Source organism: Hakea prostrata, chromosome 3, assembly GCF_041222555.1.
Source record: "Hakea prostrata isolate BN-2017 chromosome 3, UWA_Hpros_2, whole genome shotgun sequence".
NCBI lineage: Eukaryota > Viridiplantae > Streptophyta > Magnoliopsida > Proteales > Proteaceae > Hakea > Hakea prostrata.
In genome coordinates, this window is record NC_142602.1 from 28,161,363 (window position 1) to 28,184,797 (window position 23,435).

Consider the following 23,435-nt stretch of genomic DNA (forward strand, 5'->3'; position numbering starts at 1 on the left):
TTTTATTAGATTTTTATTCAATTATTTCAATAATTCTTTTTTGTTTTTTAATAGAACAATTATTGGGTAAATATCATACCTCCCTCTTATGGACAAAAGCACTACACCCTCTTGGAAATACACTTACCTCCCCTCTACCCAAATACACACCTCCCCTTGCTTTTCGATTCTTACCGTTAATATTTTCTAAACCTAAACCGCCCTTGGCTATATATATATTTTTTTTAACCCTTTCCTTATCGCTACATTAACTACTAAATTTCCTCATTAACCAATCCTTTACTTAATTATTAAAGCCCGTCCCTTCTTCTTTTTTTAAACCGTCTGTAAAATTAAAACACTTCTCTTTTGGGTTTTTTATTGTTTGATAAATTTTTTGATATATTGGGCTTTTTTGTTTTGTTTTAACTTGGTTTTTGTTTTTAAATTATTTTAATTGAGGGTTTTTTTTTTGCTGGTGTTGGTTTTGGTTTTTTTTAATCCGGGTGTTTGGGGTTTGTTTTCTGTTTTTCCGGTTACGGGGAGGTGTTTGTTTTTGCTGGTGGGGGGGGTGTTTTCCCGGTGCTTTTGTCCTGGGGGGTTTTTTCTTTTCAATTATTAGTTCAATACAAATACAATGTTAAAAAAATAATTAAATTAATTAGTTCAATAATTTAAGGGTAAATATCACTTACCTCCCCTTTTAGCTAGACAAATAGCACTTACACCCCTTCTTAGTTGGATAATATCACTTACCACCCCTCTTACCTAGCAAATATATCAAACACCTCCCCTCTGTTAACTTTCTCGGTTAAATTTAACTTTTAGCGTTAAATATTTTTCTAAAACCCCAAACTAACCCTGGCTAAATTTTTTTTTATTTTAAACCCTAAATTACCGTAATCACTCTAGCAATTAAAATACTAAATTACCGCAATTAAAATAATTTTTTAAAACCAAAACACCATAATTAAAACTTAAAACTCAAATTATCTTTAATTATTAAAAGCCCAACATATTTTTTAAAAAAAAATATATTTATCAAACAATTAAAAAAATGACTAATGAGTTATTTAATCAGTTAAATTTATTGTGTAATATTGATGTTAATTTTTACCTAGCGTGTAATACTCTTTTTAAAAAATATTTATCAAACAATTAAAAAAACCCAAAATAGTAGTACGCGTTTTTTTTATTGTGTAATATTGACGTTAATTTTTTTAATTGTTTGATTAAAAAAAAAAAGGTATGTTGGGCTTTTGATAATTAAAGATAATTTGGATTTTAACTATGATTTTTGGTTTTTAATAATTATTTTAATTGAGAGTAATTTAATATTTTAACTGTTAGGTGATTACGAACCTACGGTAATTTAGGGTAAATAAAAAGAAATTTTAGCCAAGGGTAGTTTGGGGTTTTAGAAAAATATTTAACGGTAAAAGTTAAATTTAACCGAGAAAGTTAACAGAGGGGAGGTGTTTGATATATTTGCTAGGTAAGAGGGGAGGTAAGTGATATTATCCAACTAAGAGGGGGTGTAAGTGCTATTTGTCCAGCTAAGAGGGGAGGTAAGTGATATTTACCCATAATTTAATTTAAAAAAAATTGGGTCATGATTTTTTAACAATAATAATAGAGAAAAACAGAGAAAGAATACCTATTACTTAAATAATTATTTCAATATAATGTTAGAAAAAAAAAATAGTTTTGTAGTTAAATTGAATAAAAAAAATCAATTGGTTCGTGCCTTCATGTTTTTTAAGTTTTCTAAAAATAATACTAGAAAATTTAGAGAAACAATACCTGATTATTGTGGAGATGATTTAGCGGCCTGTTTGGTTACATGAATTCAGAGATTTCAAATCTATGGATTCACAAATTGGAGATTTATACATGTTTGGTTGAATTTCTAGATTCATGAAACCTAGAGATTCACATTTTTACACTAAAAACTTGAATCTGTAGATTTATGGGTATGAGATTGTTGCGTCTAGAACTTCTTGAGAGGGTTGGGATGACCTTAAGAGCTCTCAACAGTTGGATATGGATGCCAAAGGTCCGGCCTGTTTTGGCGGGACGCTCGGTAAGTCGCCCAGGCAACAATAAGAGTTCTTGAGAGAGTTCTCAAGAACTTAATGAGTAATTACTCAGATGAAAGTTCTCGTACCTTTCTCCATGTAGGAGGTGGGTTTATATAGAGGCTACCTGGAGGCGGCGTTTCCTTGAATTCCGGATAGATAGTTGAGGGGTGAGTAAGTGGAGTAGTGGGATAACGGCTCCTCCTTTATCGCATCGGATAGAGACGTTATCTTGTTGACTCGTCTCCCCTATTCTCAAAACAGAAATGCTGAGTGTTTATGCATAACTAACTCTCTCTTGACTTGGTCAAGAGAGTCTTCTGAGAACCGTGTAAGTTGGATATGGATATATATTTTTCCCAAGTGTGGCACTCGGGACCCTTCTCCAACGAAGAAATGAGCCTACTCAAGAGGGAGGTATCTCTCCTGAATGAGGCCCTCGGGACCTTCTTCAAGGATAAGGTGAGCCATCCCAAGAGGGAGGTATCTCTCCCGAATGAGGCCATCGGGACCTTCTAAGAGGGAAGAGATGCACCCGCCCACGGGGGTGCCTCTCTCTCTCGAGATGGGGACTCGGGACTTTAGCTCCCCACATCAGAGATGAAATCCAAAGATTTCACCCCTACTATAAAAGCGTTAAATATTTGAACCATGACTCCATAAATGTTTTTTCAGGATGACTCTACAAATTTCATTTCAAAGATTCAAGCTAACAAAACAATTAATTTTGAAATCTCTAGACTCAAGTAGCCAAACAAGCCCTAGGAAAACTTGTGCTAACTTTTCCAAAATTTTCTTAACTACCTAGCCATTTGTGAGAAATATGAGAAAGAAGGAAGAAAAAAAAAGAAAAGAAATAAAAAAGGAGACTTGGAAGAGAATAAATAAGAATAGAACTATGAGAGAACAAATAGGAAGAAATTTATACATAGTAAATTAGTTTCTAATTAAGTTTTAACTTTTTGTTCTTTACAAGAAAAGTTAAATGGTAACCGTTAAATAATAATTAAGAATGACATCTATACCCCTCATCATTATATTCAAAGTTTAATTTTAATATTGAAAGATGGGAAATAGTGGTATTTCATATGTGAAGCGAGAAAAATAATGGAACCGACCCTCTATTCCGCCACTAACCCAACAAATAAATGCCCTACACCCAGTAAATAAATGCCCTATGAGATTTCATCATGAGACCAAATGGGAAGATCACCTTGACCTTACTCCTCAAATTTCCATTGGTTGGAACTCAACCAACTTTGGCTCCCCTACATACAGATTGCATCAAAAGATCAAGAATTGCACAAATTCCTTAAGGTTATGGAGTAAAAATACTTTCCATAATGCCTCCAAGGAAATTTTTAGGTTATCCCAATTGTTGGAAGAGTGTCAAACCAAATATGATTCTGAGAATTCTATTAAGGAAGAAATTGAGCTGAAAAGAGAAATTGAGAAACATTTATTAGCAGAAGAAAAATTTTAGTGCTAGAGATCTAGAGTCCAATAGTTACAAGAAGATGATAGAAATACAAAGTTTTTTCATGCTTCCACTGCACACAGGAGGCGGGAAAATTCTATCACAAAAATCAAAGACCATCTAGGTAACTGGTTGTCTGAAGATTCTCAAATTAATTCTGCAATATGGTCTCATTTCAATTCACTCTTCACCACTTCTCACCCTATCCCTCCCCAAGACTTTATCACTAGCACTCTTGCATGCATTACAGCTTCAGATAACTCTATTCTTTGCTCAAATTTCTCTCTTGATAAGATTAAAAGAACTTTGTTTCAAATGAAGGGCACCAAAGCTCCTGGATATGATGGGCTCCCTCCTAGATTCTTTCTAAGACACTAGAATATCATTGGCAATGATCTTATCCTTGTTGTGCAACATTTCTTTAATGGGGGATATATGTTGCGCAGTCTTAATAAAACCATTATTCCCCTAATTCCCAAAAGGACTCACCCTCAGGATGTCTCTCATTTTAGATCCATTAGTCTATGCACTACTCCATATAAAGTCATAGAAAAATGTTTGGTTAATCGATTAAAACCCATTTTGAGGTCCATTATTAGTTAGACTCAAAATGTCTTTGTCCTAGGTTGTGTCATTTCTGATAATATATATCTTGCTCATAAGTATTTACACTTTATGCGCAAATCCAAATCCAAATCTCTTTGCAAGGCCTATGACAAATTAGAGTGGTCATATATTATACATACTTTGAGACATCTAGGGTCTGATTCTAAATGGGTTCAATGGGTTATGCAGTGCATCACCACTGTTGAATATCAAATCAAAATCAATAGTGCCTTGTCCAAACCTATTGTGCCACAAAGAGGGATTAGACAAGGATGTCCATTAAGCCCTTACATTTTTATTCTCTGCTAGGAGATTTTTTTACAAAGGCTTAGGTCCAATTTAGGTATCCCTCGACTACCAGGTTTTAGGCTCTCCCATTTTGCTTCATAAATTAACCATCTTTTTTTTGCTGATGATAGCATGATCTTTTCCCCTACAACTATTTCTAATGCATCAAAGATAAATGTTTTGTTGCAAGATTATGAACAAGTCTCTGGCCTTCACATCAATCCTGAAAAGTCTGCTGTTATGTTTAGTACCAGAACCTCTCATGAACTCCGGACTGATATAGTCTCTGCTATTGATATTAAAGAGGTCAATTCTCATGGATCTTATCTAGGTCTCCTTTCCTCTATTGGAAAATCTAAAGTGCAAACTTTTTCTTTTATTTTGAAGTGTCTAAATTCTAAATTATCTGGGTGGAGGGGGAAATTGCTTTCTCATGCAGGGAAGGAGATATTAATCAAAGCTGTTGCTTTTGCTCTCCCGGTCTATGCTATGTCATGTTTTCTCATACCCAATGAAATTTGCAAACAAATGAATCAAAGTATCCGACAATTTTAGTGGAAAAAATGATCAAGGAAGAGGTATTCAATGTGGTAAAATGGGAAACCCTGTGCAAGGGCAAAAGAAAGGCTTGGGGTTCATGGATGTACACTATTTCAACAAAGCTCTTCTTGCCAAACAAAGTTTGAGACTTTTAACCAACCCAAATTCATTATGGGCCCAAGTGATGCATGCAAAATACATTAAGGATATTCCATTTCTTGAATGTCGTGTCCCAAATAATTGTTCATGGGGTTGGAGAAGTATACTGTTTGGGAGGGATATTCTCAGAAAGGGTATTATTAGGTAAGTGGGAAATTGTGCTAATGTGCATATTTTTAAGGACACATGGCTTCCCTCTTTGCTTTTCCATGGTGTTAGTAGTGCCCCTTTGGGACATAGTCCAATTTGGGTGCAAGAGCTTATTGATTGGGACACTTGCCATTGGAACTTACTTTTACTTCAGTCTCTATTTTCTCCAGGTGAAGTTCAAGCTATTTTAACAATCCCTATATTGTCTCCTGATACTCTAGACTCTTGGATATGGGACAAAACAAAGGATGGTAAGTTCACTGTGAAGTCTGCTTATTATCAATGTTTAGCCATGGCCGATGATCAAGGTAATGTTGTTTCTTCTTCCTCCTCTTCATTGTATTGGAAAATCATTTGGCAGATTCCTACTCTTCCAAAGATTAAACAATTTTTGTGGTGGTGTTCATATGAGGCTATTGCAATTGGATACCCCCTCTTCTTGAGGAATGTCTCACTCACCCCACTTTGTCTAATTTGTGGTCATGGTTCGGAGAATGTATGTCACATGCCTTGTTTTTTTTTCATCATGCAAAGGAGTGTTGGAGACTATCCCTCCTCCGTATTAATACATCTGATTTTTTAGGGACAAACTTATTTGATTGGGTGGATTTTATCAAAATAAAGTTCAATAGTTATAACAATTTAACCCTAGTGAATCAGATGTGGAGTGCTTTAGCTTGGTGTATATGGAATACTAGGAATGCAGCACTTTTTAGAGGGATTGATGCATCCATTATGCATACAATGACTACTTTTTTTTTTCTATTTGCAGATATACAATCTCATATTATGGAATTCCAAAAGGCTCTAGGGGAACCTCATCCAAGGCCTAGTTATATCATTTCTGAAGAACTTGCTCTATTTCAAAATTTTGTTGATGGATCTTGGGATAGTACTTCACACAAAGGAGGTAGATGATGCATCATGTGGGACTATAATGGTGGTTTTGTAGCAGCTCAAAGCAAATGTGGATATAGTGCTTCAGCAACCTTAGTTGAACTTGAAGCCATTAGAGATGACATCATTTTGGGCTCCTCTTTAGGAGCGGTTGATTTACATATTCATTTGGACTGTTTACCTGTTGTTAGTGTTCTCCAAAGTCTCCAATCATCTTTAGATTAGATGTATCTCAGTTTAGTTGTAGATATTTTGAAGCGCTGCTCTTTCTTCCTTAGGGTTTCTTTTAGTTATATTCCTAGAACTGGCAATGGCTTTGCTGATTTTCTTGTCAAGAGTGCTTGCAGGTTATCTCTAGATAGATCCTGGTGGGGTATACCATCTTTGTATCGGTCCTATGACCTAAACTCTTTTGCTTAATATTATTGCTGTTTTTTATTTTGCTCTCCCACCCCACATCCTTGATTTGAATTTTGAAAACTGGACTTTAGATGTGGCTTCAATTAGGAAATATTTCCACATTTATTTAAAGTCCATTTGCAAATAAATAGCAAACTCTCATCATAGAAAGTAGAAACCTGTAAAAACCGTTATCCAAAAGAACTGAAAAGTCACCAAATTCATCGTAAATAAACATTTGTTTGCCATCTGGCAATGCTGCGTTGCGGTTCTTCTATTTCGGTTTGTTACCATTTTTTCAATTTTACATGCAGACCCCGGATTCAACGGAGGACGTCTCCTTAGAAATAAAGAAGACAGCCGGAGAAAAGTTTCTCGTCCTTTCCATCTTCTGCAACTTTTTTTTTCTTGGTTTTCCTCGCTTCCGTTTAACGTTTTTTTACCTGTTCATTTTTCCGTCTTTTGTTTTGAAACCAGTTAACACAAAGAAGGGAAGATGAGCGTGATCGACATCCTCTTCCGTGTGGATGCGATCTGTAAAAAGTATGACAAGTACGACATTGGCAAGCAGAGGGACCTCAAGGTCTCCGGCGACGATGCGTTCGCTTGTCTCTACGCCACCGTCGAAGGCGACATTGATACAGCTCTTCAGGTACATTCTCTCTCTCTCTCTCTCTGGTTTCAATGTTCAAGTCAATTCCCTCACCTAGACGTGGAGAAGGAGTTAAACAAGAAAAAGAAAACTTCAGTGATGTATTATTTTATATGCAGAAAGCGGAAATCGCTGCCGATGAGAAGAACAGAGCCACGGTCGTCGCCTTAAACGCTGAGATTCGTCGGGCAAAGGCTCGAATGTTCGAGGAGGTCCCTAAGTTGCAGAGACTGGCACATAAGAAGGTTTTCTCACATTTAAAGTTTTTTCTTGTGCGTATTTTTAATTGATCAATGAAATGGTTCTATTTTACATTCAATGAAAGGTTTCACAAGGTCGTCTTTTCATTCTTCTTTCTTTTATTATTGATTTAATTTGCTAGAGTTTTGGAATTTGGCTTTTAATGTTGAGAAGCTCTAGGGTGTGGCGAGAACATCTAAACTGGGGTTGGGTTTGTTACGAGGCGCAAAATGCAATTCATTTTGTATTTCTCTGCTGCTTGAGAATCATGTTGCTTAAATACGATATTGAAATGACTTCTCTGGCCATACTCTTGAGTTTATTGATGCTTAGTACCTCATGCCATTATTTTTGTGGGTTTCTTGTCTGTGACCTTGTTCTACCGCCTCTCCTAGAATTGATAAAATTGCATCGCTACATTGTTTCGGTTTGAATTTTTTCTTGCCAATGTATTCAGGTTTTACATTTCTGCACAGAATGACTATCAGAAGCTGTGGAATGAACCAAAAGACCATTCCTGAATTTCCATTTCTATTCGTATAGAAGTAACAAATATATATGATCTGATGCCTCATCTTTTACCTAGCTATTAGAATGTTAACTCTCAAGGTGGTTGTTTATTTTGTCTGGACTGCTAGACTCCGGGAAAAAGAATGAAACAATTTGGTGGTTGGTATGATTTTCTGTTATATTGATTTTGGCATTAACTAATTACAGGTTAGTGGACTGACAAAAGAAGATATTGTCACCCGTCATGATTTGGTACTCGCTCTGCCAGTGAGAATTCAAGCAATACCAGATGGGACTTCAAATGCAGCCAGGAAAAATGGGGGTTGGGCATCCTCTCATCCTGAAATCAGATTTGACTCATCATCAGGTAAGTGATCTGACTTATTGATTTCCCATTTATGTTCTTATCTGCAACCATTGAATGACACTCTTCTAGCCTAATTTAATAATCTGTTGCAGATGGACAGTTTGATTCTGCTTTCTTTCAACAATCTGAAGAATCAAGCCAATTTCGGGACGAATATGAATTGCGGAAAATGAAACAGGCAGGGTTGCATTTTGGTTTCCAATTTCTTTATATCTATAATCCAGAAAAGAAGTTTTTCCGATTAGTTTTCAGCCATGGATCCATTAGTTGTGTTGAATAATGGAATTCAGAATATTGTGATCCTTTTGGGATTTTATTATGTAAATTGTCACATGAATCATAACTCATGAAAAGTGCCTGCTTTTGTAATTTTGTTCTTCTCTCTTTCATTATTCACTCAAGCAATACATCCTAATTGTTCTGTTAACAATTTGATTATTTCTGTGAATAATATGAATTTTGCATCTGATCTAATTTGATAAACATGCAGGATCAAGGTCTGGATGTTATATCAGAAGGACTGGGTACACTGAAAGAAATGGCCCACGACATGAATGAGGTTGGTTGTTTTGTGTATTGCTTTGAAAGCTACATGGAATGTGATTAACAAGGGAATCATCATATGTTTGTAATATGTACAGGAATTGGATAAACAAGTGCCTTTGGTTGATGAAATCGAAACCAAGGTAAACAATCCTGCTCTTATCACTTATATTCTGTATTTTCAAAATACAAGATGGGATCGAATAGGATGGAAGGACTTCACTATTTATTCTTAGCACATTTCTTATGCTTTTACAGGTTGATAGGGCTAATGCTGACCTCAAGAATACTAATGTTAGACTTAAGGAGACAGTTACTCAGGTATTTGGGTTTTCTTGATTTCTAGTTCCGGTTGTATCCTTCAGTTAATATGAATTGCAGAGTCATTTATCTAGGATGATTTATCTAATGATGCCTTCTTCTTTCAGCTGAGGTCCAGTCGGAACTTCTGTATTGATTTCGTTCTGTTGTGTATAATTCTTGGAATTGCTATGTATCTTTATAAGTAAGTTACTCTTTTTCTGTAATATCTTAGTTGCCATTCAGGGATATAAAATCACTGTGTATTTCAATGTTTTTTCTCTTCTTTTAATTATGATTTGTGGAAATAACCCTTGGTGATCCTCATCTGTTCCTTGGGGTATATGCACTTATGCCTAACTTGTGCTAACTGCTGTTTCTTATTTTGCATAAAGATTGTCCATTTGTTTGTTTTTTTTGGGAGGGACGCATATTTTCGGAACCCTAACTCATATTTCATGTTTGTTCTTCCTCATTGCTGATACCAGATTTTCATTAGGATGATAATTGGTAAAATGCCAAACATAATTTATACATTAAGCTCTTGAAATGGGCAAACATATTGGAACAGATAAAAAAGCCCAAAATGAAAAGTGCTACAAGATGGACAGAGTGCAAGTAATGGCTGGGTTCCTTTCCTTTTGTTTAGGAGTGGTTTGGCTTGTAGTGGTTGATGTGCTTTAGTAAAAGAGTTGGATCCAAAATGCAAAATAGTATTTTAATGGATCCCCCTTCATCAAGGCTCCTAGTGTGTGGATTGCAAGGAAGCAGTATAGAATTTCCTAAAAAGCTACTGTTCCAGGACTCATCCTTTTAGGCTCTCGTGCATCCAACTGTTTCATGTTGGACATGCATGTATACCTGTCAGATAGCAGGTATATTCATGTGTGTGCACGTCCACGCATGCATGCATACTTACATACTTTTATTTTCCGGTAGCTCCTTTGTTTGTTAACTAGTAGAATGTAGAGTAGGCAAAAGCATGGAAAGAGTCCTCCCTTATGATCTTGCAAAAGAATTTGTGAGGCTCCAAACTTGGTCCTGAACTTTGAGTTTTCTCCAAAGATTTGTGTAAGTCGTGTTTTCAGTCTTCATGATTCTGCCACTGTTTGATTGCCTTTAACATTCTTGTTCCTCCCAAATCCTTTCTTTTTCAATAAAACTTATTAATGCTGGCATTCTATCATTGAGGAAGAAACTTGGAGGCTTGCATAGAACCCAGCCCATGTCTGATTTTGCTGTTGTGGCCTCAAGCCATCCTTCGCTAACCTGACCAACATCTTGATGCATCCCTAATAAGTACACTTTCTTTTACCTCCTTTTTTTTTTCCCTCTTGCTATTTTCTTTTTCACTTGATAATCACCTTTTTTTTTCCTGCAACATGAAAGGTTCCATCACCTACTTACTGCTTGAGAGGGAATTTTCATTTTCATGACACCTTGAAGTAGAAACCATGTTACTGATCTACAACTGTTTCCAGTGCTAATAGCTTTATTCCCAGCTGGCCTTTTTTTCTTGTTAATATAGCTTAGCATGTTAAATGACACCTTTGCAGTTTTGGTATTCTAATTACCAAGTATGGAACAAAATGTTAAATGATGCCTTTGCAGTTTTGGTATTCTAATCACCAAGTATGGAACAAACTCTTTATCTTCTCTGTTCTTAAAATAAAAAGTTTCTTGTAAAGAAAATGTTTCAAGAGTTAGTTGAGAAGTAAAATGCTTTTACTAGTGTGGCTCAGAAGCATCATTAGCCGATCAAGGCTTCTGATATGCATCAGGTTATCCTAATCAACCTCCAACCCTTTTTACCATCTCATCCAGTGGATCAACCTCATTCGAAAAAAATCCAGTAGGTTAACCTTAGGTCCTGTATAGCTATTATACTTAAATGGATTTTATAAGATTTTGGGTAAACTGGAAATGATATTATTGCAACGCAGCTTAAAGACCTAAGCAAATTGTCAACTTGTTCTGATTTCTGCTGATTAAGCATGAATGCAGGGGTTGTTCTTGAGCACCATGGTATTTTTTTAAAGGCTTATCAGGACCATGTTATTTTTTTAGATTATCACTAGAATTGAATAAATATATGAGGAGATGAAGCAGGGGATTCAAGTTAGGATACCAGTGGACAATGGATGAAGATATAAGTCAGAAATGATGGAACAAGAAGAGAATATCAGATCTATAAGTTTAGATTGCTTTATGTAATGGGTTTTCATGAAAACTATCTTCATATGATTAGGGTCACCGGTGCAGCACTCTGGATTTTTAATTTATGGAAAATATTTTCATAGGAGAGGTTGTTAATCTCCATGGTCAGTTCCTCCCAGTGGCAGACTTAATTACTTATCATTTGAACAAGTTATTAATTGTAAGCTTTGGATCTAGAACTCCAGTTGCCACTTTCTTCTGATTTTTATCCCTTCTCTCTATATATACTGGATGTGGAGCATCATTCACCCATGGATGTAGTCTTCCCTCTTGGGGGAGTGAACCACATAAATCATTATCTTGTGTGATTCTGTATTTCTCTTTTCTTTTACAAAATCACCATTCAGCTGTGTTTTTAGGTCTAACAAACAGTGCAACTGAAGTGCAAGAAGAATTTTATAGTTAAAAATGTTCCACAGTAAAGATCTGAACTTACATGTATGGCAATTATTATTTATGACAGAGAAAAACTCTAATCCCAAAAAGTATGAAAGAATTCCCAAAGCTCCGTTGAGCATATTATATATCAAATTGAAGTTCTCAACAAGATCTTCTGGGGTCAGCACCGATGTCTGCCCTTTTGGGTTGTTTAAGCATGTAGCCATGGCAACACAGCCCGCTAAACTTCCTGGATTAGATCTGAAAACAGGCTGAGGTTCAACTTCAGTACCTAGCCAAAACAGGTAAGGCAAGATTTCCAGAAAAATGTATGCTATAATGCTAATAGAAAACTTGGAGAAAACTTAGCTGCTGCAAGGCTTTATATAATGTGTTGTGGCCCATCTAGATGGGTTCATTGCTACCACGTAGGAATCTAGGCAGAAAGCCAGCAGCTGATCCCTTATGATAACTTGTGTCCTCTAATTCTTTGAGAACTTAATGAGATGCATCCAAAATTTTCATTCCTGAGATATATGGTGTGCAGAAATATGTTACCTTTTTACTTTTTTACCTTACTTTTCCTATTTTACCAATCCTGAGGAACTTCAATTTGCTTGTAGTTTATTAAAGTTCAGTAGTTGTTCCATTGCTTCAGGGAGACAGACTTGCCCAACAATTGTGTGTGTGGATGCTGAGTTATCTCTTTGGGTTTTATTTGCTCTTTGCTTTATTTTTTTCTAATGGATCTTTGACTATTTATTTTTTTTTTTTTTTTGCTGCAGTATATTGAGGTGATTTAGTGCAATGGATTCTTCTGCTGGCTGTTTTTAACTCTTCTTCCATTATTTGAGGCTTGCTACATATACATGATTTTATCTCAAGCTCTTCTCTCTCCGTATTCAATTGCACATGTTCAATCTTGCAGAACCAGAATCATATTCGGCTAAATGTGTTCTTGTTTACCTGTATTGGGTTGTCCTTGTTCAGAGAACCTTTTCCTTTAGATTCATTTGGGGAGACAAATTCTTCTCTAACTGTTTTCGGTGTCATCATTCAACATTGCAGAACCACAAGCATCTTCTCCTTTAAATTCATTTAGGCATCTGGGATGTCTCTGTATCAATAATGAAATTCTTCTCTGTATAATGGAAGTACCAATAATGCATTTTATTGAAGCTACCACTAATTCATTAATTCATCTTACATCTCACAATTCCATTGTATTTGTACAATTTGCATGTTGTTTGCCTTGACAGACACCCCTTCTTTCTTTTATTTTTAGACAAAAACCATAGAAATATAAGGGTAGTTTTTGTTTTACAATGCCCAGGGAAGACTTTACTGTAATAACAGTAAGGGGATGGAGCTTGTGTACCCACAAATTAGAGCATCTAAAGAACACATTCCATGGCCCCCATCAAAATCTGTCATGGGATGCCTCATTGTTGCTTCCTATCCCAATAATGTACCTAATTTCAGGATCCTGTACTTGTATAATAAAGTGCATGACACCTTAGGAGTCATCCACATGGAATCAAATGCTTGGGGAATGAAATCACTCAATTGTGGGTCCCATGATTGTTTCTACATAGTTGGCTTCTAGGTTGTCATGTATCTCATTGTAAAAGTAGAAGATCCAAACTCTAATTTTAGATGAGGGCATTGCCTCCTGGGTTCTTCCTATCCAAATGGGTAGTTAACAGAAGTAACTGTGACTTGTGAGAGAGTTAAAAATGACTTGACAATGGCAAGCCTTTTTTTTTTTCCCTTTGATGATAACTTGATTTGTCAAAGATAAAAGCCACAAGAGAGAGAGTATTTTATACACAGACAGCTTCATGCCAACATAGGCATGAATACCATTAGAACTCAAATATGCAAAAACAGAGACAAAAAGAAAATCTGACCCATAACATCCAAAAAAAATTGGTACTAATTTCAAATAGTTAATTTTTCTGGAAGAGTTTGGGGAGTATTATGTACCTCTTTATAAAAGAGAAAGCTGATTTTGTTTCTGCACAAATCATTTTCACAGACACACAGAGGGAGAGAGAGATGAGAGAGAGTCACAAGATGTGATAAAGAAAAAGGGGAGGAGGCCCATGGGCCCAGTGATAGCAACAGACAGATGTTAGTGGACACCAGGAAATATATGTGGGGCTGATGAGGTTGCTAGGCCTACTTCTTGTGTCAAGTTGTAGTTGGAAATTAGAGAACCTTGACAGATATGTGTTGAGAAATCTCAACCTCAATCTCCTTCTTCCTTCCTTCCTTTACTTACACTTCCAATTATGAGGAGAATCAATAGCATCCCATGTGAGGAATTGTTTCCCAATGGACAAAGCTGCAACCTCAGCATGCATTTAATCAAACTACAAGGCAAGACCAACGCTTCAATATAGGAGGTCAGAGTTCGAATCCCCTTGAGGCTAGGGGCGAAGCCCCGCCTATATTAATTATAAAACTACCCTGAGGATGTAGTCGAGGTATGCGTAAGCTAGCCTAGATGAACCTTAGATCAAAAAAAAAAAATCCTACAAGGCAAGACTATCTAATTCAAAGTCTCAACTACATTAAGGGAAGACAAAGGATTGAATGGTCTATTCACGTGCACATGCGAGAGGACATGTTCAACTCTTACTTGCAGAAGTGGAGCTATTAAGGGGCGACTTTTCATATTCCTTTTTTTTTGCTTGATTTTTTTGAAGACTTTTCATATTCTTTTGATTTTTTCCTTGATTTTCTATTTATATGTTTGGAATAGACTCGAATCCATTATTTGCCCCCCACTTTCCAAGAATCTTTGAACTTTTTCCTAAAATTTCAATTCTACTGATAGCAATATAAATCTCATTAGAATTTATTTGAACTTTCTGGGTTGTGCTTCAGTGCTGCGCATTTAGGTGAAGCCAACGGTCAAGATCGAAATCTCGACCGTTCGCTGCATATGCTGCGCAGCATACAAGTCACAGCGGAACTTTTTCCTAAAATTTCAATTCTACTAATAGCAATATAAATCTCATTAGAATTTTAGCCATTAATTTTTTTCAAATCTAATCATTATTATTGAATTTTTTTTTTTACTTTACTCCCTAACTTTCTTTTAAAATTTTAATTCTTACTAATAGAAATTTAAATCTTGTTTAATAATCATTTGATTTTTTTTGAATTCCTTAATTTTATTCCTAGAGTCTCCATACCTACTAATGGTAATTTATTTATTATTATTATTATTTTTTTTGCACTAAGTCGTTTTTTTTATATATTTAAAAATTAGAGGGTTGCGATCATACTAGCACTCCCCCCCCCCCCCCACCCCAACCCCAACCAGCCCCGGCCGGGCAACAAAGCGGGAGGGCCCCCCCCCCCCCCCCCCCCCCCCCCCCCCCCCAAAAAAAGTTATTTTTACAAAAAAAAAAAAAAGAGGAGGAGGGGTGTTTTTTGGTAGGGGAAAGCCCCCGCCGCCCCCCCCCCCCCCCCGGGGGGGTTTTTCCCCCAAAGGGTTCAGCGGAACCCGATGATAGAGATGGAAAGATTGGCTGCGGGAGATGCGATTGCTGAAACAAATTTGAATGGAGCATCGAAAGAGGAAATTGACCAGATGCAACGAAGCAATAAGAAAGTTAAGCGAGGTCGTGGAGCAGATGTAAATCTTCCACCGGTAGAGGTGCAACGATCTTATGCAGAGATGGTAACTAGAAATTATCCTAGCCCTAGCCAAGAAGAGGGTATGGAGACTGAGGAGATCGACGGTTTCAACGATGATGGATTTTTGAACCAACCCGATTCTGAATGGGACACGGACGATGAGAATGAGGATGATGGTGAGAAGGAAGATGATGCTTTCTGCCCTAGTATTACCTTGTCCAAAAAAGAAAAAGAAAGATTGCGGAAACCATGGCAGCAGACCTTGATTGTTAAACTGGTAGGAAAAACGGTGGGTTTTAAGTTTTTGTCCGGTAGATTATCAGCCCTATGGAAACCTACAGGAGCGTTGGACCTTATTGACATTGGCAATGATTATTATATTGCAAAATTCGCTTTCAAAGAAGATTTTCAGAGAGCCCTAGTTGATGGTCCTTGGGTAATTGCTGATCACTATCTATCAGTGAGGAGATGGCAACCGGATTTCAATCCTGAGGAAGAAGTGCTGCAGAAATTGGCGGTATGGGTGCGTTTCCCTGGCGTATCCATAGAGTATTTTGATACTCGATTCTTGATTAGGCTGGGTAACCGAGTAGGAAAGGTAATTAAAATCGATTCAACAACAGCCCAAGCTATCCGCGGTGAGTATGCGCGGGTCTGTGTCGAGATTGATTTATCCAAACCCTTGCTGTCCAAGTTTAGACTCAAAGGCCGTGTTCACCAAATTCTCTACGAGTCAATGAATTTGTTGTGCTATGATTGTGGAAGATATGGCCATCATAAAGAACAATGTTCTAGTTTCTATGGCGGAGAAGAAGATGTACCAGCGCCTGAACCCAAAGAGGGTGCACAAAAGGCGTTTGAAACCATTAAAAATTCTGAGGCAAAGAGGGCACCAACAGATACATATGGTCCGTGGTTACATGTGCAGAAAACAAAATTCAGAAAAGACAATCGCCGGAACCCTTCTAATAATGCCGGAGAGAAAAATGGCGGACGGGAAAGAGGAGGCCAGAGTGGTACGGAAGACGGAAATAAAGTTAATGGAGTGGGATCAGGTTCTAGATTTGCAGCACTTGCAATGGTTTCCCAAGAAGATCAGGAAGTAGTACCCAACATGGAAACTAGCACGACTCGTGTTGCGGCCACGTGGCAGCGTATCACACATCAAAGAGAGGGTAGAAACGTGATGGCTCCTCGAAATCATAATCAAAGAGGTGTGTTAGAGACTAGACAGGATATTGAAGAGAATTCAAAAAGTACAAGGCTGCCGTCAAGTGGCCAACATGTGATTAACTACTCTTTACTAGTGGAGTTACAGAAGGCAAGTAATATGATAACAAATTTGACTAAAGAAGTTGTAAATGAGAAGGAACTTCAGAGGCAGGACCAAATAGGAGAAAAAGAGGATGTGGAGAATTTTGATCCTAATCTAATGGGTGGGAGAAGTGGAAATTGCTTTGAAAAAAGTAACCACTCATTTTGCTCTCTTGCTCTCTTACCTGAACAAGGTAAACCTCTTGATGAAGTTGACGATATGGATGAAATTGTGGTCGAAACACCGATGCTCAATGAAGGACAAGACCAGTCCCTTGGGAATGATGTGGTGATGAATGACGGTAACCAAAACCCATATCAAGTTTCTTTATGAAGGTTTTTGCATGGAATTCAAGGGGAGCGGGCAATAAAGCATTTGCCACCACTCTTAAGCATTATAGACAAAAGCATAATCCTGATTGTGTTATTATTATGGAACCTCGAATAAGTGGAGAGAAGGCGGAGCGTGTCATAACTAAAATTAAGGGTGTGCGTCACTTTAAAAGTGATGCAGTTGGGCTATCAGGAGGCATTTGGTTCATTTTATTCAATACAAGTTATCAGGTATCTCTTATTCATACACATACCCAATTTCTTTTTATTGAAATTTTGGATACTGTCAATAATAATAGGTGGGGTCTTGTGGCTATGTATGCCAGCCCCATTGAATCCAATCGAAATGAAGGGTGGGAGGATTTGGCTACTATATTGAATTTATATCATTACCCATATTTAGTAGTGGGAGACCTAAATGATGTACTTGATCAATCTGAAGTAAGAGGTGGAAGTCCGGTGTCGATCATAAAATGTACAAAGTTTAGAGGAAATTTAAATCTATGCAATCTTATAGACTTGGGATTTGTGGGTCCAAAATTTACTTGGAGAGGACCCAAGTGGAACGGTTATCAAAGAATCTATCGAAGGCTGGACCGTGCACTCTGTTCAGGTGGGTGGCGTATCTTGTGGCCAGATGCTATAGTTAGAGTGCTGCCCAGAATCAAATCCGATCATCATCCTTTACTAGTTGAGACAGACTCAGTTAGAAGTCCCTACAAAAAGAGACCGTTCAGATTAGAAGCTATGTGGTTCACCCATGCAGATTTTGTTGATACTGTGCGACAGGGCTGGAAAACAAACCATCCTTTGCCAGATGCCTTACATCATTTGCAAGAAAAATTGTCTACTTGGAACAAACAAACTTTCGGGAACATTGAAGCTGCGAAAAGAAGTTTGTATGCTCGTCTAGGGGGAATCCAAAGAAAACTTGCAGTAGGACCCTATAACCCTTATTTAGGGAGATTGGAAGAGGATCTTATAGTTGAACTTGAAAAAGTTTTGCAGAGAGAGGAAATTCTATGGGCCCAAAAATCGAGGAAAAATTGGACTTTACAAGGTGATAGGAATACGAGGTATTTTCACATATCTACCCTAAACAGAAGGAAGAGAAATAAAATTGAAGGCCTCAAGGGAGAAGATAATCAATGGATTTTTGAGGATGCAGATATGAGAAATCATGTTGTCAATTATTTCACAAGTCTCTTTATTGAGGATAATATTGATCCAGATCCTTTCCAAACAGATCATAGTTTCCCAGTTTTAGACCATGATTGGTTATCTATTCTTGGTAATGAGCTTACTGACGAGGAGATTTATCGTGCTACTCATCAAATTGGTCCATGGAAGGCTCCAGGACCAGATGGATTTCAAGCTGCTTTCTATCAGAAAACTTGGAGTATTACAGGTAAAGATGTTTGCAGGAATGTGGCCAGAGCCTTTAATGGAGAGTTAGAGACTAAGATCAATGAGACTTTGTTAGTATTGATTCCCAAAATAGACAAACCTGAGAAGATTACACAATTCCGGCCTATATCTCTCTGTAATGTCAGCCTCAAAATTCTGACTAAGTTGATAACTAACAGATTGAAGGAGTTTATGCCTAGCCTTGTTGCACCCAATCAAGTCAGTTTTGTTCCTGGAAGGAATATTCAGGATGATATCATTGTTGCACAAGAACTTTTTCACTCCATGAAGCGAAAAGGAGGAAAAATCCATCAGATGGCTATTAAAATCGACTTGGAAAAGGCATATGATCGAATCCGGTGGGAATTTATTGCTGATTCACTCTTGAAAGCAGGAGTACCATCCAAACTGGTTGATGTGATTATGATGTGTGTTACAAGTCCTACCTTTAGAATTCTCTGGAATGGGGAAGGTACAAAAGAATTTAAGCCTTCCAGAGGAATTCGCCAAGGGGACCCTTTGTCACCCTATTTATTTGTCCTTTGCATGGAGAGATTGACCCACTGTATCCAAGATGCATTGGCTGTAGGGAAGTGGATCCCTGGTCGTATTCGTAAAGGGGGGATGGGAATCTCCCATCTTATGTTCGCTGATGATGTAGTTCTTTTTGCAGAAGCTTCCCTAGAGCAAATTACCATTGTGAAGGAATGCTTGGATAAATTTTGCAATGCATCGGGAAGCAAAGTGAGCACAGAGAAAACCCGTATTTTCTTCTCCAAAAATGTAGAGAGCCAGAGAGCAAAGGAGATTGCACAAAGAAGCGGCTTTACCATGACAGATGATTTGGGCAGATATCTAGGGGTACCTATTCACTATAAAAGAGACAAGAAAGGTAGTTATCAATACATTATTAACAAGGTATCAGATCGGCTCTCCAGTTGGAAAGCTTCTTCGCTTTCCCTAGCGGGACGAATTGTCCTGGCAAAATCAGTTGTAATGACTATACCTTACTACTCGATGCAGACAGCTTTGATTCCAAAAGGGGTCCTTGGTGAAGTTGAAAAACTAACTCGAGCCTTTATATGGGGCGAGTCAAATCGAAAAAAAAAGGGCACATCTTGTGAGCTGGAATGAGATTTGTAGACCGAAGGTGGAAGGCGGTTTAGGCTTTAGGAAGCTTCGGGTGATGAATGAAGCCTTTATCATGAAACTCGCTTGGGGGGTTAAAAAGCAAAACTCACTTTGGTCAGCAGTTCTTCAAGATAAATATGGATCAAAAAGGCGTAAACATCCCTTTAAAGCAACCTCTCCTGATTCTCCATTGTGGCGAGCTATCTGCAGAGTTGAAAATAGAATGAAAGAGCTTTGCAAAATAAAAATTGGAGATGGAAGGAACACTTATTTCTGGAGGGACAACTGGTTAGATATAGAAGGTAATTTGGAAGACCATGTGATTTCTCCAGTTCCCAGTCAGTGGCAGTGGGAAGTCATTAACCAATACTTGGAAAGTAATGGCATGGAATGGACAACAAAAATTGAGGGATACCTCCCTACAGAAATCTGCACCAAACTGAAGGATTTCCCACTCCCCTCTAGTAACAATGGATCTGATGTGATGTCTTGGATCCCATCCACTGAAGGTATTTTTTCGATACACTCTGCATATGAGACATTGATAAAGAACGAACCAGCTGTAGATATGGGAATATTCGATGAAAAATTTTGGAATACTTCTTGGAAACTTCATCTTCCAAACCGATTTTGCAGTTTCTTTTGGCTAGTTGTAAAGAATAGGTTGATGACTAATGCTAGAAAGCGCCACTTGCATCTTCAAGATAATGATAAATGCAATCTTTGCATGACAGAGGTGGAAGATGTATTACATGTATTTAGGGATTGTTGCTTTGCAAGAAGCATTTGGAAACGTATGGTTAAACCACGAAATCAAATATGGTTTTTTAGGTGCGAAAAGCAGGAATGGATCTATGCCAATATCTGTGGGTTTGCTGCCAAATGGAGCAACGATTGGCCTGAGCGATTTGTGTGTACCCTACAATTTCTTTGGGGATGGCGAAATCGAGATATCCATGAGGTAGATTTTTCCAGACCAGGGAATGGTGTGCTCATTATCGAAAAGTTTTATCGAGCCAATAAGGAAGCTTGGACAACATGCCGAAGCCCTGTTCTTGATCCAAGTAAAGAATTGGAAGTTTTAGGGTGGACATGCCCTAGAAGAGGATGGTTTAAGTGCAACACGGATGCTGTCTTTGAGAAAGTGAAGGAATGCTACGCTCAATTAGGCGGGGGTGATTCGGGATCAAGAAGGCCTATTCGGAGAGGAGGATTTGCTATCAAGATTCCTCTATGCCATGTAGTAGAGGCGGAAATCGCGCAATCAAAGAAGGGGTAAAGGTAGCGTTGGATATGGGAGCATGGCCACTCCAAATAGAATCGGACTCGTTGAAGGCCATAAGGTTACTTGGAACCGAGAAGTTAACGAGCAAGGATCGATGGGAAGATTAGTTGCTGAAATTCGAAGCCTATATGCTTCTCGAGGCCATGTTAGATTTAGTCATGTGAGACGTCAAAATAATAAGGCTGCTGATTGGTTGTCTAAGAGGCGGCTAATTGGAAGAGATGATCTGGTCTTTTTCAATGATCCCCCGCAGGAAATGACAGACATCCTTAGAGAGGATTGTCTCAAAAGTTGTGCTCTAGTTTGATTTGTTTTGTTTTTTGGGTCTTTTGACCAAAAAAAAAAAAAAGGGGGAAAAAAAAGCAACCCCCAGGGGTAATGTCTGGCTTTAAACTCTTCTCTTCTTGTTTTTTTGTTGTAATCAATATTATTCTTTTAACCTAACGGGAACAAACCAGACCAAAGAGCTTTTCAATAATATTATCACTGCGTGTGAACAACGAAACAACTATTCGTGACAGAAGAGAGAGAAAGAAAGAGAAATGGGAATCTATGGGGATGTCGTAACTCGTAATTAACCTGGTTCGTCTCTCTCTTCCCTCTCCTGGGAATTAGGGTTTTGATGGATAGAAAACACAACTCTTGCTTTCTTTTAGTTTTAGGGTTCTGTGATGTTCTTGTGTAGACGTTGGGAAGTGAGCAAAGGGAGGAGAAATTAATCTATCGTAGTTGTTGCATAAGAAGCTCCGAATGCATGGAGCCAAAAAGCTTTATATTGTTTAAATTTCTCACCTTTGCTGTTTCGATCTCTCATGATATTAAAATATTAAAAGAGAGTTGGAAATTAAATTACATGCTGTCTCGAATTGATTCCTTCTCACTTGTAGTATTTCTTTTAATCAAAAATATAAAACAAACCCTTTAAATCATAAGAAACCTCCTCCAAAAAAATAAAAAATAAAAACCCAAAGATTTGGTTGACTACTTTATTCCTCAAGGAGGGTTAGTTTTGATGCAATAAATATGTATAATTTAATTTTTTTTTAAAATTAAAAGACAAGGTTCACAAATCAAGAATTCCAATCCTCTTTGTCTCGCATTCCCTCCGTCTTGTTCATCCAACCACCATATAGGAGACACGTGGACGGTCAAATTTTACTCTAGGATGAAAAGATTGAAACAGAATTAACCTATTTTTAAAAGGTGTGATTCATTTCCATCCAATGGTTGTAATTTTCCACAAGTGTCATCGATCCAATGCATCCTAATACCATAGAAGAGCTGAATCTAGAAGAGATAAAGGAGTTTAAGGTCCCTTCTTAAACTAAGGATGCTTTGTTTTACTCAATTTAGATTTTAAGTGAATTGGCTTTATCTCTTTCCAAAACAACTAGACTCATCAACTCCATTATATGGACAAACATATTAAGTCTTATTTAATGTTGTAAGAAGATTCAGTCATTTTTCACCTTAATTTAGTTTGCATGACTCTTGCCGTTGTGAAATAATCTTGACTCAGCTCAAGTAACTTGGGGAAGCGAAAATCCGAGTCTCTGACTAAGCTACAATATATTTTGCGTACTTTTTTCTTTAAGGGTAGTGTACTTTATTAAATTTGTTACTTGGTATGTTAGAATTGAGGGGGTTTTTTTTTGCGTCAAAAGGGAACTTACATTAAGCTCTCTAGGAGAATAGATCAACAGACAGTTTGTTGGATTTACAATGAAAGGGGGTGAGGATCGCCACCAAGACCTATTAATTGAAAATTTCTTAGCTCCACGAGCTAGAAAATCAGCTAAAAATTTCTCAAACCTATGAACATAGAAAAATTTGATAACAAATTACTTGTCCAATCCAATCATAGCAGCAAAAAAACCCTTGCCCACCATCAGGTTAGCAGCAACAAAGTTTCCTCCAGGGTTCCTATACTATGCATGCCTGAGAGTCATGTCTATGATGATGAATCCCAAGCTCCATCTATGAAGATCACAAATTCATTAGAAAGTTTGATTGGATTGGAAAGAAAAAAGGATAAGGATGGTGTGTTCTATCACTTACCTCGAGCTGATTGGAAAAAATATGAATTTCATTAATCAAACGAGATGACAACATCATGGAATTTTACCTTTAAAGAGGTCTCATTCCTATCTTTCCAAATAATCCAATAGATTGTACTCCAAATAGAATGCACTAGCTTTATATAATTAGAGCTTTGAAACCTAGATTCAAAACATTATAATTTAGAGATTGTGACAATAATTTCCTTTTCATTATAAAAAGATGAGCTTGAGTGCAATCTTTATCATTTTCCTCCTCGCGTGTGACAATAATTTCCTTTTCCCCTAGCTAACTTTGTTAAAGAGTCTATCATGTAAATAGGAAAAAACTTAGGCTCTTAACTTACCAACAACAGAGGAGAGACTAAGATATACATCAAGTGAAGAAACCTCAAGGATATTGAGAAGCGAGGATATATATATATACCTTTTAGTGCCAACTATAGTGCCTTTACTGTTAGGGTTAGGGTTTAAGCA

The 23,435-nt window shown here is 37.3% G+C and overlaps 1 protein-coding gene across 1 annotated transcript; it reads left to right on the forward strand.

The window, feature by feature from the left end:
* The first annotated feature begins 6,873 nt into the window (after window positions 1-6,873).
* Window positions 6,874-9,394, forward strand: LOC149021974 (syntaxin-71-like). Its single transcript, XM_089147224.1, has 8 exons — window positions 6,874-7,225; window positions 7,345-7,470; window positions 8,183-8,342; window positions 8,435-8,520; window positions 8,833-8,901; window positions 8,984-9,028; window positions 9,144-9,206; window positions 9,314-9,394. Exons 1-8 carry the CDS (start codon window positions 7,070-7,072, stop codon window positions 9,392-9,394), a joined length of 786 nt encoding a protein of 261 aa, XP_089003350.1. The 5' UTR covers window positions 6,874-7,069.
* The last annotated feature ends 14,041 nt before the right edge of the window (window positions 9,395-23,435 follow it).

Bases quoted from the DNA above. Each gene is read 5' to 3' on its own strand.
- LOC149021974 (XM_089147224.1), top strand. From the start codon at position 7,070: ATGAGCGTGATCGACATCCTCTTCCGTGTGGATGCGATCTGTAAAAAG. The intron at 7,471-8,182 runs GTTTTCTCACAT...AACTAATTACAG, and splicing joins AGAGACTGGCACATAAGAAG to GTTAGTGGACTGACAAAAGA. The intron at 9,029-9,143 runs GTAAACAATCCT...ATGCTTTTACAG, and splicing joins TTGATGAAATCGAAACCAAG to GTTGATAGGGCTAATGCTGA.